This window comes from Acomys russatus, chromosome 3 (assembly GCF_903995435.1).
Source record: "Acomys russatus chromosome 3, mAcoRus1.1, whole genome shotgun sequence".
In the NCBI taxonomy this organism is placed as follows: domain Eukaryota; kingdom Metazoa; phylum Chordata; class Mammalia; order Rodentia; family Muridae; genus Acomys; species Acomys russatus.
Genome location: NC_067139.1, coordinates 58,126,483 through 58,143,310, shown reverse-complemented (window position 1 = coordinate 58,143,310; position 16,828 = coordinate 58,126,483). Strand labels below are relative to the sequence as shown.

General features: G+C 43.7%; 1 protein-coding gene across 1 annotated transcript in view; it reads left to right on the top strand.

Moving 5' to 3' along the window:
- Cacna2d3 (calcium voltage-gated channel auxiliary subunit alpha2delta 3) overlaps positions 1–16,828 on the top strand; it is an 811,541-nt gene that overhangs the window by 183,438 nt on the left and 611,275 nt on the right. The window contains exon 3 of the mRNA XM_051140839.1: positions 14,273–14,389. Within this exon, the coding sequence (XP_050996796.1) occupies positions 14,273–14,389 (117 nt within the window). The remainder of the gene's footprint in view (positions 1–14,272; positions 14,390–16,828) is intronic.

Here is a 16,828-nt window from a genome sequence, read left to right as displayed (position 1 = left end):
AAAAGATGTACATTTATAATTTTATACTTAAAATATAACATTTTATAGTGATGTAAATTAAGGGATAACATTTGGGAAACAGGGATAAAGTCTTTTTCTTTTCTTCCTCCTCCGTGTGCTTATATTTGTTATCTGTTTGTTCTTCCTATAAAAAAGTATGGTTTGCTTGTATAAAACAAGGGAAAAGTCTCATTTTTACCTTCAAAGACTTTAGGAAAATTCTCATGGGAGGTCAAAATGGGCCTCTGAGCCAGATTCCAGTATGAAGACTTTCCCGTACCTTCTCTTTAACTCTCTCACTTTATGCTTCCCCATTTGAAAATGATGTTCACAGAATGGATTTAGAAAAAGAAATATGTTAGAAATTCTGCTGTACACCCTGCCCCACTAGTGGGGTTTCACTGTGGCCTCAGGCTTTGTCTTTTTACATGGCTTTAATTTTCACCACAACCTGCATGTAAAATAAATATCTAAATGTGGTATCATACGCACACTTCTGTGATAGCACATGGTGGTATAGACATCGGTTGAGGCTTTTCTTTTCTTTTTTTGATGCATTAAGTGGTAGTCTGGGAGATAGGCCAGGCTTGTTTGATGAGCTGTTTAATTAATGTCCCCTGCATACACCTGAGTCTGTCACACTCCTCTTAGTGCATTTATTACATTTTCATATCAGTTATTAGTACATTTCTTTGAATTTGACACTTTATGTATTTTTAATCACACAAATAATGAAAAGATGGGCAGTCTTCATGAAGAATTTGAATAACCCAGCGTTACGTGGAAAGAAATTATAGTTCTAATAATTCTACCCTATGACTCTGGACTGAGGTAAAGTATTTCCAGCTTAGTATCTGCCCTTCCCTGATTAGAGAAATTGTTGTTTATTGTCAGAACTGCCAGAAAAAAAGCCTATGTTTCAATAGGCACTTACATTGATGGCCAATCCACTTGGAAACAGAATTACATCTTTTAAGAAATGCTCTGAGTTTAGTACACATGTTGACTACACAGAAACCTTAAATCATTACCATGACTACATGTTCGACTCAGACATTATGGGGCTGCAGAAGCGGCTCAGTTGGAATCGGGCTTGCCTAGTATGCCAGAGTCCATAGAGCCAGTGTGGTGTACACACTTGGAATCCAAGTACTTCCTAGATGGAGACAAGGGAAGTTCAGTACCATCATCAGCTATTTAATGAGTCTGAGGATGACTGTGACCAAGAAGACATTGCACATGACCCAGTGACAAGGGCCCAGCAGTGTGTCCTGACTATGCATGTGTGTGTGCCACAGGCAGAATCCCCTCTGTGTTCACACAGAAGGGGATTTCTGGATCTTCCTGGTGCTCATGCATAGGACACGGGAGCTCTGAACCCACGTTCACAGCTGTGGAAGGGCTGGAGAGGGCTATGAACTTAGGCGGGCGGGGGGGGGGGAGGGGAATGACATATTTTATTTTTTGCTAACTTCTAGCCAGAACTTGCTACCATCTTAGCTTAGAAATGGAGGTGATAAGCCACGGCAATGGTGACTGTCACCATACGAGTCAATGGCATTTTCATTCTGTGTCTGTGTGATTGCAGACGCCACCTTGCTGCTTTCCATGGTGGCTGTAGATTCAACCCTCGATCTTCTTTGGGGTGCACTCCAGAGGAACCAGCCATAGTTGCACATCACAAACCTACATATTGAGCATTTGAAAACTTAATTGTAGTACAATTTTCTTATGTGTTGTCACTTTTATATAAAGAAGGGAATTCTTAGAAGGGGCCCTGAGTTTACTGACTAGAGCAGCCAGCGATGTGCTGTCCCCTTACAGCTTCTCATCTTGAAGGTGTGATACAGCACAATAGTGACAGGCTGGATAAATTAACGTGTCTGCTTAGAGTTTCCTAAAAAAAAAATGGGTAGCCCAGTGATTTTATGTGTGAGTATATGAGAAAAGGGGAAAGAATATAAGCTGTGCTTCCTTGTGCTCTTCAGACTGCTTGGGAAATCTCCATCTTAAGAGCAAGGTATAGGTTAAGAGTGGCAACCAAGGCTGACAAACCCAACTCTAGGGAGGTTGAGGCAGGAAGATTAAGTTCAAGGCCAGCTTTGGCTACATTGTAATTCCAGGCTAGGCTGAACAAGTAATAAGAGGTTCTGTCAAACAAGAAGAAGGAGGAGGAGGAGGAGAAGGGGAGGAGAAGGGGATGAGGAGGAGGAGGAGGAAGAGGAAGAGGAGGTAGAGGAAGAAGAGGAGAAAGAAAGACAGAAAGAAAGAAAGAAAGAAAGAAAGGAGAAAAGAAAAATGTGTGGACATCTCTTAACTTTTTCATCACCAGCTTTAAGACCTAGATTCCATAACTAACAACTTCAAATATGAGGAGCCAAGAGCTTATGTCACACCTGATTTCCTCACATTCTGAGGAGGGAGATATATAAGGACATTTAGGTGAGGAGGTGTTTATTTTTTTATTTGTGTGTGTGTGTGTGTGTGTGTGGGTGTGTAACTGTGCAACTGTTTGTGGGTGCCCATGGAGGATAGAAGAGGAGGCAGTTCTTTCTCTTGGAACTGGAGTTGCAGGTGGTTGTGAGCTGCCTGCCTGACATGGTTGCTGGGATCCAAACTTAGATCCTCTGCAAAAGCAACAGCCTCCTTTAACTGCTGAGGCATCTCTCTAGCCTGAGGTGTTTTACACATAACAGGAGTCAAAAAGCTGAGAAGTGATGCAAGGTGTTTTAGTGAAGGAGGCTATGACTACAGTGGACTTCTTTTTCCCGGACTTCTGATATCAGCCATAGGGAATTGCATCTCAGCATGCACAGAGGATGCTTCTCCCATGAGAAGGGATGTTTAGGCATCAACTTTTCCCTGCAGCAGGAGGGAGGTGAGTCAGTGTGTTAGTAATCATGATGGCTCTCTACACTCACAGTAGAAACCTGAAGTCCAGCTGTGCTAACACTGGTTGTTTCTTACGTCGAGTTCAGAAGCGACAGAGTTAAAGGTTCTTTCAGATGCAAGGTCTTAGCATCCATTCTGGTTTTTGGCTCTGTAACTACAGAAACCACTTGAGCAGCTGCAAATAGCATTAGCTCTAAGCTCGTTACAGATCTTGCAGGCTCATTCATTGATTGCCTTCGATTTCCAGGACATCTTGGATATAGAATTAAAAAGACTTTAGTTAAGCCAATTAACTTTTGTGGCGCCTGGGCAACTAATATGGCGTGCTAGAGGTCATTGATGTTATTCAAATAGCAGTTTTATTTGTGCTGGGATTAAGGAAACCAGGCAAAGTGTCCACGAATATTCTATAATGTGTTGCTTCTGGGTTGTAGTAGCTTGGCCTTTACCATCTGAGTCTGACCTTAATTACACATACAAGTGATTGGGTCATGTTATCCTTTCTGGAAAGTGAGCCTTGATTGCACCCCCTCTCAAGTCTCCATTGGGCAGATTGTTGCCAGCCAAGTTTTAGCATGAGACTTTATCTCCCTGTCAGTTATGAAGCTTTAATGCTGAGGTGTGGTGTGAAGGGCCCGTGCTCTGGGGCCCTGCTGCCTCCGTTCAGATTCTGAATTCCCCATGGTTTCAGTGCCCACTTCTGTCACTCAGACTCTGCAAGCAGCTCCAAGCTGGGAGTTTCATGACTAAGGTCTTGACGTGTCCAGCTGAGTTGTGTGGCTTTCTATTGCCCATGGAATGTAAGCAGAGTTGATGACTGTGACTCACAGGCTCAGAAGTTCAAGAAGCAGGCACGTCTTCTTCGGGCTCTTTCCTCAACCTACAGGCTGAGTGCACATGAATGCAAAGCCGGAGAGATGATTAGGGCCATGCAGTGGGAGGATCATGGGCCCCTGCATCAGCACTCAGGAAACAGTCTGCTTATCAAGAAATGATTTTATAAGTAAGAAATATACCTTTATTATGGTAGGTCTTTGAGATTTGGGCATGTTGGCATTGCTTATGTCCCTTAATTAATAAAGCATTTGCTAACGGCGAGACCTGGGAATGTTCTGTGCCTCAGTAACCTAACCTGTGAAATGAGGTAATTACCTTCACCCAACCCAATGCAAGCACTCAGTGATTACAGGCTGCTCTTATTAATAATGAATTATTTCTGTTGTTCCCTCTGAGAAAGATGAATTGCTTTCGATTGGAACATCAGAAATCAAGTAACCAAAAAGAAGTAGGCTACAGAAAGCAGCTCTTATCCAGGAGTGCAGACCCAGCCAAGGGGTGTTTGATTGCCTGTCCTTAAATCTGTGGATGGACACAGAGACGTTTGTTCTCTGGCACATGTGGGCCTGCACTCATGGTTTGCTTTGTGGGGTTGTGAAGCATCTATATCTCAAAGGTAGTCTTATTTCAGAGCCTTGGGTACATGCACATCCAGGAGTTTAGAAAATCTTCAGAAATCACAGATCAAAAATAAAGCAGTAAGAGTGTTGGCGATATGGGTCCAGTGGCTCAGAGTGCCTGCTGTTCTTGTTGATGACTCAAGGTCAAGTCCTAGGTTCTAGGTCAGGCAGTTCATAACTATTTGTTACTCCAGCTCCAGGAGATATGATGCCTTCTGGTGGATTCTACAGGCCACTTATATATATGTGTGTATGCTCACACACATATACAGACAGACAGACAAACAAAAGTAAAATCTTTTTCTTGTCTTTTTTTTTTTTTTTTTTTTTTTTTGAAATAGGTTTAATCTTGTGTAGTCCTGACCGTCCTGAAATTCTCTCTGTAGACCAGGCTAGCCTTGAACTCACAGAGATACAGCTGCCTTTGCCTCCTGAGTGCTGGAATTAAAGGTGTGTACCACTGCTGTCTGGACAAGGGTAAAATCTTAAAAATGCCGATTGGTTTGCTGAGTAGGTGGGCACCTCCCCCCATTTTGAACACCATGTCATACTAGCACACCAGGGCAATGCTGGCTGAGTCCAGCCTCTGACGTTGTGTCCTTGTATAAAATAATGTCACATCTTCACCTAATTTTGTCACCCCAGAGCTTGAATTTATCAATGGCCATTGTCAGGTTGACTATGCTGAACAGTAAAAGCTTATGTGACTTTCAGGATGAAAATATATAGTGACAGTAGACAGGCTGAGGAGAGATAGCCATCTTTTAATTCAGGAGCTGCCAGGCTGGAAGCACTAGGCATCCATCAGAGACCACCCTGCTTGCCTTGTAGTAGCCCTCCAGGTAGCTAGCTGGGAGTGTGCACCCCAGGGCTCTTGGGCTGGACCTATAGGATTCCTGGGACTGTTCCTTCCAGCTCCAAGGCACAGTATCTTTGAGTATAGTTGCTTTGACAAAGAGAATTGCAGCCCTCAAGGATTTGCCTCAAACTTCAGAGATCAGGAAAAGGACAACATGAATAATATTTGCTTTTGGCCCTTGATGACATTTTGTGGCCATACTTGTATTCAGCGGGATGATTTATGCAACGTGACACTTTCCCCGTTCAGAAGAAAAAACGCTGTTCTGTGACTGAGCACTCCATGGAGCCTGTTCATTCTGCTGTGCTCACAGTTAAGGAGTGTTCCTAACATCAGCTTAAAAGATTTGCAAGTGTATTTACTTGGGTACATAATCGCTCTGAAGTGCCGTGTGTTGCAGTGACACTCTGTGTGCAATAATTGAGTTGAGAGGAGTGCTAAGTGCGTTTATGTCATAATAAGAAAATAAAACTTCCTATAAGCAGAGACCCCAAAATTATAGATGATTAGTTTTTATTGCAACAGCTCTAGTGACAAATCTGAAAGCTGTCATCCCACCCCACAAACATATAGATTTCTAGCAACCTATTTCCATGAAAAGCACAGAATTCACAAACCCTGGCCAGGAGCATTTAAAGCTTTATAAATGCACTTGAAAAATCCCACTGCCTGCAGTCACATTCGGAGTTAGTTGGTCTGATGGGTTGTAGATATTGGTGGAAGGTTACATCTTGTTAAAATGAGAGGACCTTTTTTTTTTTTTTTTTTTTCTTAGAAGTTAGGACAAATGTTGGCATTTGCTGGTATCTCTGCCATCACCACCACCATATTCTAAGGTTCGTTCTTTGTCCAGCTTTCTCTGGGCCCTTCACATATTTTTGCTGCATCCAATTGTTGCAATAACACCGTGAATCCTGATATCGTCCTTTTTTTTTTTTTTTTTTTTTTCTGTGAAAGAATTGAGGCTGGCAGAGGGCAGGAAGCTAGTCTCATAGATAGCAGATTGTGGCATACAGACCTGAACTTCATACACCTGTTTGGAGAGTTCCTGATCTTAGCTCCCAACAAACTACCCAGTTGGTGCGCATTGGTGGTCTTCCTCTTTTCATTTGATCCCTAACCAGCAGCAACTATCTTGCAGGTAGCATTGTCACACAATTGGCATGCATTCTTACCTTCCTTACCTGCCACGGCCAGCTGTCTTCACTAGGAGTCAGAGTGGATAGAGAAGTAACTACATTACTTTCTCCTAATGGAGGGGCATAAAGCTTACTGGTTACATGCTACCAAAGATGTCACCTCCTTATTGCCTTCCTTTTGTTCTCCTGTCCATCAAACCTTTGTGAAAGATGTCCTACTTCTGTTTATCAGTCATCTTATGGCGGCTCATGATGGTCTTATTGCATTAACAGGGTCCTTCATAGACTGCCTCTCCCTAGAGATAGGGAGCTATCTACTACCCCACCAGCTCCTTTTCTAGGAGCTCTGTCTCATCTGTCATTTCTCAAGCCTTCCCAAAGCCCCCCCCCCTTTTTTTTTTTCTACCTGGAGACTATGACAACCAGTCATTCCTGGTTTGGGCTAGAACACCTTCCCACAGCTGGAAGAGTGACATCCCTGTCCTACAAGCAGGAACGTCCTTAGGAAGAAGCCACATAGAGAATGGCTGTGCTGGATGTGAGGTGTAAGTTCAGATGAAAATGATCTACTTATCTATATTTCAACTTATGCTTATTACGGAACCCCAAACAATCCTTGTATCCCAGGGTAACTGCATCATATCTTTGTCAATATGCCCTCTCTCTCCTGAACCCGTGTCCTGGTCCATGGTGAGAAATTTGCGAATATTTGTTTGATGAGTAATAATAATAATAATAATAATAATAATAATAATAATAATAATAATAATAATTTCTGTTTAATCTTCCTTGTGTCTCTTGGTTGTTAGTGTAATGATGGCTTAAAAGATTAGTTTAATGAAGTGCTGTCTTAAATTATAGTTGTTTTGGAGCTCAAAGGAATGAGAAAAGCATAAAGGATTGAGCCCAAACGTGAGGATGTAATATGCTTTAATAATGAATTAATTTGAATGGTTTGGGGCTTAGGTTTTCTCTACATCATTGTATTATTTATTTTTATAGTCATTGTAACAAAATAACCAAGCAGCCCCTCAAATGAAGTAACAATTTCTTTTGGCTCATAGTTTTAGTGGATATCCGCCGTTCTGGTGGGGAAGGCATGGCAGTTTATGGTTGGCAAGAACTTGCAGTATGTTTGTGTATGTCTGGAGAACCAGGAAGCAAGAGAGAACAGGGTGGAAGGTGCCTGGTGCCCTGTAAGGCCCACCTCAGCAGCCTTCATCCTCCAACTAAAAACAGTGCCACCAGGTGGAGACCAAGGGTTCCGACACATGGACATGAGGCCGGGGTTGGGGATGGGTGCCTGTTTCACATTTTCAGAGCTTTCTTGGAGATGGGAATTACCAGGACTCCTGGTGTTAGGGTTTTCTAGGGAAGCAGGAGACTTGCCTGTGATTCCTCATCCTGCCCTGGACCTCCATCAGGCCTTGTGATGTTATGAAGCTCACTTAAGATACACAGTTTTATCTCTGAGAAGGAATTTAGCCTGGAGTCCGTGTTGGAGTACAGTGGTGCTTTGGCTATTGCTACTTCTGGTATCCCACCTCTGCTCTAGTTCCTAATTTTGAACACGTTTAGAGCCCCTCTCTATGATTGGCTTTTATCCCAACCACTTGTGATTGCTCAGAAGTGTCCCCACTCAAGTCCTACTCCCTCTGGGGTGGCTCGGGGACATGGGGGGGGGGGCGGTTCCAGGTGACTCTCTTCTAGATATGCAGTTATCATGTAGGGAAAAAAATATGACCCAAATGTATGAGCAGCATTAAGTGTCCTGACAGTGAAATAGTGCTTTTCTGTTGTTAGTGTTTGTGTGAAATGATCTGGCAAAATAGATGCTGCAGAAATAATGCGTTTCTATGTCTCCCTTCTAAAGTGATAAATGTTCTCAGCTCACCAAGGGATTTCTTGCCAAACGCTGATTCTGCTAACAGAAGGAGGAGAAAGCCTCATATGTTCGCTAGTGACAGAGTAAGGCGAAGTTTCTCGGGCTTGCCTTCCTTCTGTGGCACAAATGCTAAGAGGCGATCTTTTTTAGGGCTGTGTTCTTTCTGCCAAGGTGCTTGGCTAAAGGCACACTCAGACTGCTGTGCCGGAATATCTCAGCTCCTTTAGAGAGGCAGAGAAAATAGAATTGGGGGTGTGGGCATCATCAAATACTGTTGGAATCTGGCTGTTACAATAGGGGCTTCTTTTGAGGAAGGCACTTGTACCACAGCGCTCGAGTCCTCTGGAACAGAAGTACCAAGAGGGAAGAACAAGGGACCTCTGGGATTTGTGGTGGCTCATTGTGGGTGGTCTTCATGTGGGGAGAGAGGGGGGACCTTTACAGATGCTTTCCCAGTGTGTCTGCAGAGCAGTGCTGGGGCGGGGGTGGGCATCCTTATGTCTGGTGTTCTGAATGAAGACACTGAGGGTCAGGAGGCTTGGTAGGTTGACTGGCTTAAAGCAACATAGCCATCAGCCCACACTTCTGTGAATTGTCAGCACCCTCAAAGGGTGTTGGGGGGGGGGGGAAGGGACCTCTTGACTCCGCCTCTTGATCCTGGGTCCTACACTCCATCTAGGATTCCATTCTGCCCTCTGCACTGAGGTTTTGTTTCCCTCCACTTCTCATCGCTAGTTCGTCCTCTCCCCAGATCTTTAGGTGGCTTCTGAGTTCCCAGCTCTCATCACTGCACTGCACTGCACTGCCTTGTCTTTCATGATGTGTCCCTCCTTAGCTGCATGTACTCCAGTGACATGAAGCAAGGACAGTTGGCTGAGCCCCAGGCAGCCAATTATTTTGGTCCTTCCTAGCCCTGCTCTTACATGTTCACCTTTCCAGCCTATTCGCTGCTCATAAGATGGGGGTCACTACCATCCTCATCCCATTAACGCTCTTCCCATCCCATCTCATCTTTGTCCATTGATTCCCAATAGCACGTGCAGTGCTGACATGGAGCCACAGGCTTCCTTGGTGTTCATTTCACCCGTTGTCATGGGCATGGTGTCCAGAGTCCCACCTGGTTGACCAGAGACACAAAGTGTAGTCTGTGGAACAAATAAATGGAGTGTTAGGAACAGGAGCACAAGCATGAAGGCCCCAGTCTTTATTACGGGGGAGCAGCCACCTCTTTCATCTGAGTCACTCCTGTCTTCCTGCTGTGTGATTCTGGGGACCTTTTCATACGGTCCTAATTTGCGAAGGTGACTGGTGACTAGCACAGGCAGTCTGTGGAGCCATGTCTGAAGAACCATGTGAGAGGTTTCTGGAGCGGGTAAGGCTTTACGAAAACCTTCTTTGGTGCCTCACAGAACAGGAGGAGGCTGTGAACACATGTGACAATGGGAAAAAAAAATCTCTCACAGAGGCCCCAGCACACTTTCTAGGTGGGTTTCTCCTCTCCTTAGGTATTTGCAATTGCAAGGCCTGGGTGTGTTCCTTCACTCCTGGCTCTTGTATTGCCCTTTGTAGGGCTTAAGGAGGGTGGAGGCCACCGCCAGCATCTCCTTTGTGACCGTCAGGTGGCATTCACTTTCTCTGAGCTGCTTTAGGGCAGCTATAGCTCTTGTCAACCGACTGTCCGCAGTTTTTGATATCTGATGCTTTTTTAGAGTCTAAGCTGCTGTTGGCAAAAAAATCAATGAGACGTGATTATGGGAATGAAATAGGCCTCTCAAAACCAGTCTGAAAATATTTGGGCTGTCAGTCTGTTGTCTCTCTACCCAGAAAAAGTTCAGAAGTCTAAGTGATTAGATGTCAGGCCTTTTTGAGGTTTGAAACCTCTCTCCAAACCTTTCTAACTTTCACCAACTAAGTAAGCCATTCACTGCCTCAGTTCCCTCCTGCAGCACACAGTCAGCACCAGCTTTTAGCGGAGCGATGACGATAGCACAGATAGACACAGGAAAAGTGTTCAGTGCAGGCCTGGACTGACTGGTTCTGCTGTTCCTGTTTATCTGCAGGGATTCTAATTGAACTTGGATCCAGCCTTTTTAAAAGGCTGTTTGTATCATTAAAAAGTTTCTTTTTCCTCCAGCTATGGCAGATAGTTTTGCTGGGTATAGTAGTCTAAATTGGCAGTCCTGTCCTTTTAGTGCTTGTAGTGTATTGCTATAGATTCTTCTAGCTTTCAGAGTTTCCATTGCTAAATCAGGTGCAATTCTGATGAGTTTTCACTTATATGACATTTTTTTTTTGCATCTTTCAGTACTTTTTCTTTTCTGTATATTTAGTGTTTTAACTAGATATCAACTTGAGAATGGGATACATGAGAAGGATTCTAGGGAGGTTGGCTGGAAAGACCTGTAGTGGAGGAAAAGGAAAGGGAAGGTGATGCATTCTGTTCCAATAAAAAACACTTAAAATAAGTAAATAAAGAAAATAGCAGGACCCCCTACTTTGTTCTAAACAGAACTACAAATTGCATATCTCAAAATTAATAAGATAATATTGCCACCATAAAAGTTAGAATATAGATAGAAAAACAGAAGAGGGAAATAATTTGCTGTGAACACAGAAGATATCTTTTTAGCTGCATGTATGCAGATTATTGATTTAAAATAGAAACAGGGCAATGGTCGCTTGTGCTATGTTGCAAACCCCTATATGCCTTTTCCCTGCACTCTGACACAGTTTGATGTGGGCATGCGGGATTCAGGCAGTTGCTGGAAGTCAGACACATCTCTTCTTGTAGGTCCCTTCCTAAGGCTTTTGATGCCTGTTACTGCCCAAGGCCACCAAGGGCTTACCCCTGATTCTAGACAGTCATGGGCTTCTATCCCTGTTCTTCAAGATCTTCTGATTCCAGCAACATGAAATGTTTCCTGGCAAGACCAAGACGTTTACCTGATCTGATTCCAGCAAGCACTAACAACCCGAGAAGGCAGGATGACTCCTCAGGGTGACAAGAGAGTAGCATACACTTGGTCCATTAGCAAAAAGCACTTGTTGGCATCTGAGCTGCAGAGAGAGAGGGCGGGAAACAGAGAACTGCTGAGTTAGTTCCAGATCTGGGATCTTGGCTTAGCACCTATCTTGTTGAGATTAGTGACCCTAACAGAGGTTAGAGTGGTCCTGGATGTCAGTGGGGTCAGCAGCTCCTTCTCAAGGAGAAAGTCCAGGGAGAGATGCAGGGAGATCTTACTGGAAAGCCAAGAGTTAAATAAGTCATTTCCCTTCCTGATTACTAGAAGGAAAATACATACAAACAATGCAAAGGTCAGCACACTGGGGCCTCATAAGAAAACCCAAAGGGTCTGATGCCCCTGTCCCACTGCTGGCTGCTGGAAGTTTCCTTTACATCTTAGGAATCTGGCAAAGGCCTTCTTTACTTCACTCCTTTTCTTGGGATCACTGTCCCTGTCCTTCAGCCCTAACCTGTTGGACAGGAAGTGCATTGCTTCTTGTATTGTGCCTGGGGGTCAGTATTCACAAGCAAGGCCAGAGCTCTACCAGGGAAGCAACACCCACCCTCCCAAAGTCTTTCAAAGCCAAGTTTTATGGTCTCAAAAGATTTGGAAACTGGAACTGGAAAGGAATGTGTTTTGAGTGACACATGGGCACATCCTGTTTTTCCAGCTGAGCCTTGGGTAGAAGGCTGGCCTATGCTGGCCAGGAAAAAATGGTGCTTCCTTCCAGTTCCCACATTTGAAGGTGGAGGTGGGGGAATGAAGAGGAGATAGGTGTTTATACCTTGGAAATTATCCCACCATTAAATATCCTTACACTTATCACTTAAAAATCACTCTCTGGACACCCGAGGATTAAGCTGCAGCGAAGCTCCTTGTTTTTCCTAAGTTGAAGCTGGAGAGCTGTGTTAGCTACTCAGTTTGAAGTGAGGTGCCGTGTGATGCCCACAGGTTTGGTGCCTCAGCCTTTCTATATGGACCTGAGCATTATGCTGCTGTTTTCACACGGACATAAGAATATTGTGAACTCCTTTTGGAAGTCCCAATAAGAAGCAGAAATTCCATTTAAAGGGAACAAAACTTAAGTCTTTATTCAAACTGATTGCTGTCTTAGGATCCATTTATGTTCTTACACACCTCTAATGGTCCTCCAGAGCTTCTGTGTATGTGCATTGTTGTCTACTGGTATTTATCACATTAGATTTTAAAAGTAAGACATTTGAAGAGAAACCAATTTAAAAGATAAAATGTATGATGCATTAATAGTATATTAAATGAACAATGACTGGCATGTTCTTTCCTTTTATCTGGCAAATTTCTTTAATGTTTGACTTGGGCAGGTGGATTCTCACATGTGTGTCTGAGTCAATCTGTTGTCAGTGGCTGATATCCATGAAGTTAACCAGCTTCCATTAGGTAGGGCTCTGTGGACCTGAGAGGCCTTCAAGAGCGTCTGGACCAATTTTAGACTTGCTGCTTTAAATAAATTATCACAATATGTGATTATATTTTAAGTTAGTGAGTGGTCACTGCATAAAATTATAGATTTTATTGTGATATTTCATGTGTTTGTGTGTGTGTGTGTGTGTGTGTGTGTGTGTGTGTGTGTATGTGTGTGCACGCGTGCACAGGTGTAATGGTTGTTAATTTGGCACAGCTGAGAAGAGGGAACCTCAATTAAGGAATTGCCCCCATTAGCTTGGCCTTCGGGCATGTCCGTGAGCTTTTTTCTTGATTGTTGGTTGCTGGAGTAGGACCTGGCCCACTGTCTGTGGTGCTTCCCCAGGGTAGGTGGTCCTGGCTTATATGTGGAAGCTGGCTGAGCAGAAGCAGGGAGCAGCTCTGTAAGCAGCATCTCTCCCTGGTCTGTGCGTCAGCTACTGCTTCCAGGTTCCTGCCCTCATTCCCTCAGTGGTGGATTACTATGTGGAAATGTAAGTTGGAATGAATTCCTTCTTCACATTTCTGGTCTGAGTGGTTTGTCACAGTAACAGGAAGCTCACTAGGACGTCAAGTGAGCATGCACCTACAGCTGTAGGTACCTTCTACCTTGTTTGTTTTGTTTTTGTTTGTTTGGGGATTGATTTGATTTTTCTCTCTTTCTTTTTCTTCTTTAAGGCAAGGTCTCTCACTGGCCTGAGCTTTCAGGGTAGTTTAGGCTAGTTGACCAACCAGCCTCAGAGGTTTGTCTGTCTTCATCTCCCCAGTGGTGAGATTACAAGTGTGTGCAACAATACCTGGAACCTGGTGGTGGGGGCTGCTGCTGCTGCTGCTGCTGTTGCTACCTCCTTCTCCTCCTCTTTATTCTCCTCCTCATCTCTATCCATCCATCAATCCATCCATCCATCCATCCATCCATCCATCCATCCATCCATCTATCCATTCATGCTCTGGGGATTGAACTGAAATCTTTGAATTCTAGTGCTTGCACAGCAAGTACTTTGTGTATGTGTGTGTGTGTAATATAGTTCAGTCATATTTATCCCATCACTCTCTCTTCTTCATGCTAATCTCTCTTCTCTTCCCACATACCTCCTTATGCTTTTACATCTTAAAAAAAAATAAACAACACAGACTCTACATCCAAACACAAACATGCATTAGTGAGTGGATCCAGGACCGTGTACACTCAGAGCAAGGACTCCTCCACTGAGTTACATCCCAGGCCAGTGTTAGTCTTTCTGAATATGGCTTATTTTGCTTAACATGATGATCCGATCTTCAGTATGTGATGGATTTTTAAGGAAAACTGTCTTAAATTGAGATGAGTCAAGACAGCCCCTTAGGATATTCCTTGGAGAAGGCAGCATTTGATTAGCTGACAACTGTTTCTTTGCTGGGTGTTGCTTCAGCTTCCAGTCAGAGCCAGGCTCGGTTTTCATGTTTCTCTCTGGTTGTTCTAGTGAACGTGAAATGCAACCTACTGTCTCCAACAAACATGTCGTTGCTAAAGTTTTATCTTTATAACCATCTGAAGAAATCGTGTGTGGTACCTCAGAATCACATGCCTCTAATATTTTCCTCTCTCCTTACAGAAATACAAAGAGTATGAGAAAGATGTTGCCATTGAAGAAATTGATGGTCTCCAATTGGTGAAAAAGCTAGCTAAGAACATGGAGGAAATGTTTCACAAGAAGTCCGAGGCAGTGCGGGTAAGTCCACTAGTTTCTGCGCTGTGCTGCCCAGAGATACTCAGGCAGCTAGTGTTTGGGGATGGGCACTGATGAGCCCAGCATGCTAAGTTTGCCGACCACACAGATGTTCTTTCTCACTTCCTCATTCTGGTAATCAAGAAAAGCAGTTCCTCTTTGCAATCTTCATGCATGGGGTACTGAAGCCAGTTTTCCTCTCTTGGTGTTATGCCTTCAGCCTAGAAACTGCAAAGCATGCATGCCCCGACTCCGAGATGCTCGAATTAACTTCTCGGGGTCACTAGGGGGCATTGCAGTTCACTGGACGTTTTAAAAAAAACATTTAAAAAATGATTGCCACAGTGTGGAACCGAACACCTCATTGGGGCAGATGATGTCTGGAAGAAATTGGATGTTCTTGTTTTATTGGAGCATTACTGAGATTGCAATGTGTGTATTGATCCAAGTCGCTCACTGAGATTTCATGTGAGCTGGATGAAGGGAACTGTGGTGTCTATGGGTTTTTTTTTCCACTTTGTCTTTGTTTTCATTGCTGAGTTGGCTTCCTACGTTACTTTTTACTGTTGGTACACAGTTCGCTGCTCATTTTTATTCGGTCTAGGACTATAGCTCAGGGCATGGTGCCACCTAGAGTGGACTTTTCTATGTTACTTAAATCAACCCAGAAATCCCGTCATGGATAAGGTCAGACGTTTGTCACCTGATGGCTTAGATCTTGTCGGGTTGAGGCTCGAGACTGACTGTCACACATAGGGGAAGTATTGTCTGGACTTGGGACCATGTGACAGAACACTATGACTTTGCCTTCATGAGTGCCTTCTCTGTAATCTATTTTCTATGCATTCCTCTCTGTGTGTGCTTGTATTTCACTTCTTTTCAAATTTGAGGAGTGTGGCACCTGTTCACTTTTTTGATCCAGCTTTTTGTCCTTTCTTCCAGCCACTATTGGGTAATTTCTCCTGTCACTGTGTTGTGTGATTTCCTTGGGCAGATGACGAACATGTTTATTAATTGATTCTACTGCTTCTGCTTCTGCCTGCTTGACCATTTAGGTTGTTTGAACATTTTGAAATCAATATTACTGCAGTGAATCTTCCTGTATACCAACAATAAGCCAAGTAATGTAAATTGGTGGGCATACCTGAAGGACTTTGCCAATATTCACATCTCTCGAATTTGCCATAGCCCAAGGTGGAGGCCGTGTTGCTATCTTCAGCTTACAACAGGGAGACAGGGAGAAAGAAGCTCCATAGCTTCTCTGCAATCACATTGATGTGTGGCTCCAGGTCACCAGAGTCCACGTTGCTCATCACCTCCATGTTCTCAGTATCCTAGACCATACACTACTTTCCTTAACGGGAAGTTCTAAACCTGAAGACATCCAGAATGTTCTGAATCTAACTTTAAAGTTATTTGTGCTTAAGAAAACATTTCTGACCATATATATATAAATGTATATATATGCACATATATGCATATATTCATAATATATACACAAATATATGTTTTTATTTTATTTTCGATTTGGGGGTTCTAATTTTTTAAAATTCCAATTAGATAGTCTACGTATGTGTGTGTATATATATGTTTGTGGAGAGGGTCACCTGTGTCACAGTTTGTTAGAAGTTATCTTGTCAGTTCTCTCTTTCTGCTGAATGGGTATTAGGGATCAAATTCAGATGGGTAGGCCTGGCAATCAGTGTCCTTATCTGCTGAGATATCTTTTATTGTTGTTGAGTTGTTATTTCTCACCGTGCTTTCTTGGAAGTCTCTCTGACAAGCCTCGAACTCAAGCGATCCTCTGCTCCAGGCTCGCGGGGACTGGGATAGCAGTTGTGTTATTATACCTGGCTCACTTTCCCTCCATTTTAAAACTCTGATAGCAACGTTATCAGCTTGAATGAAGAGATATTGTTTTCATTTGCATCTCTTTGCAAATCACAGAATTGTAGGAGAGAAAAGAAAATAAATAGCCATTCATTCTGATTGAGCAGTTGGTAGACAAGAAAGGCCTGGTGTCAGGAATGGGGCACTTGAGGGAGTGGACATGCAGGGTGCTCCTTGGCAGAAGCACCGGATCCTGGCCCTTGACCCTGTGCAGTGTGTGCAACACTGTAGATGGATGAGGACAGCTAGGCAGCCCCTGCCCCACCCCCTCCATGGATCTCCTTTTCTCTCATACCTCTCTGGAGCCGTGCAGAGTATAGTGCAGAGTATATGTTTGTAGGTTTACTGAGCGCATGGCGCACCTGGCCTGGAGCTGGGAGATTATGCCGTTTAGATTTTGTGTCAACCCCCAGGAGTTATCATTGTCCTAGAAGTGAGCAAACAAGCTGAGCTGCGTGAAGTCATTTGCCCGGGTCACACTCCAGGGCTCAGTGGAGTTGAGTTTTCACATCTTCTAGGAAAGTGTACAGCCGTGCTGCATATTCCTGCAAA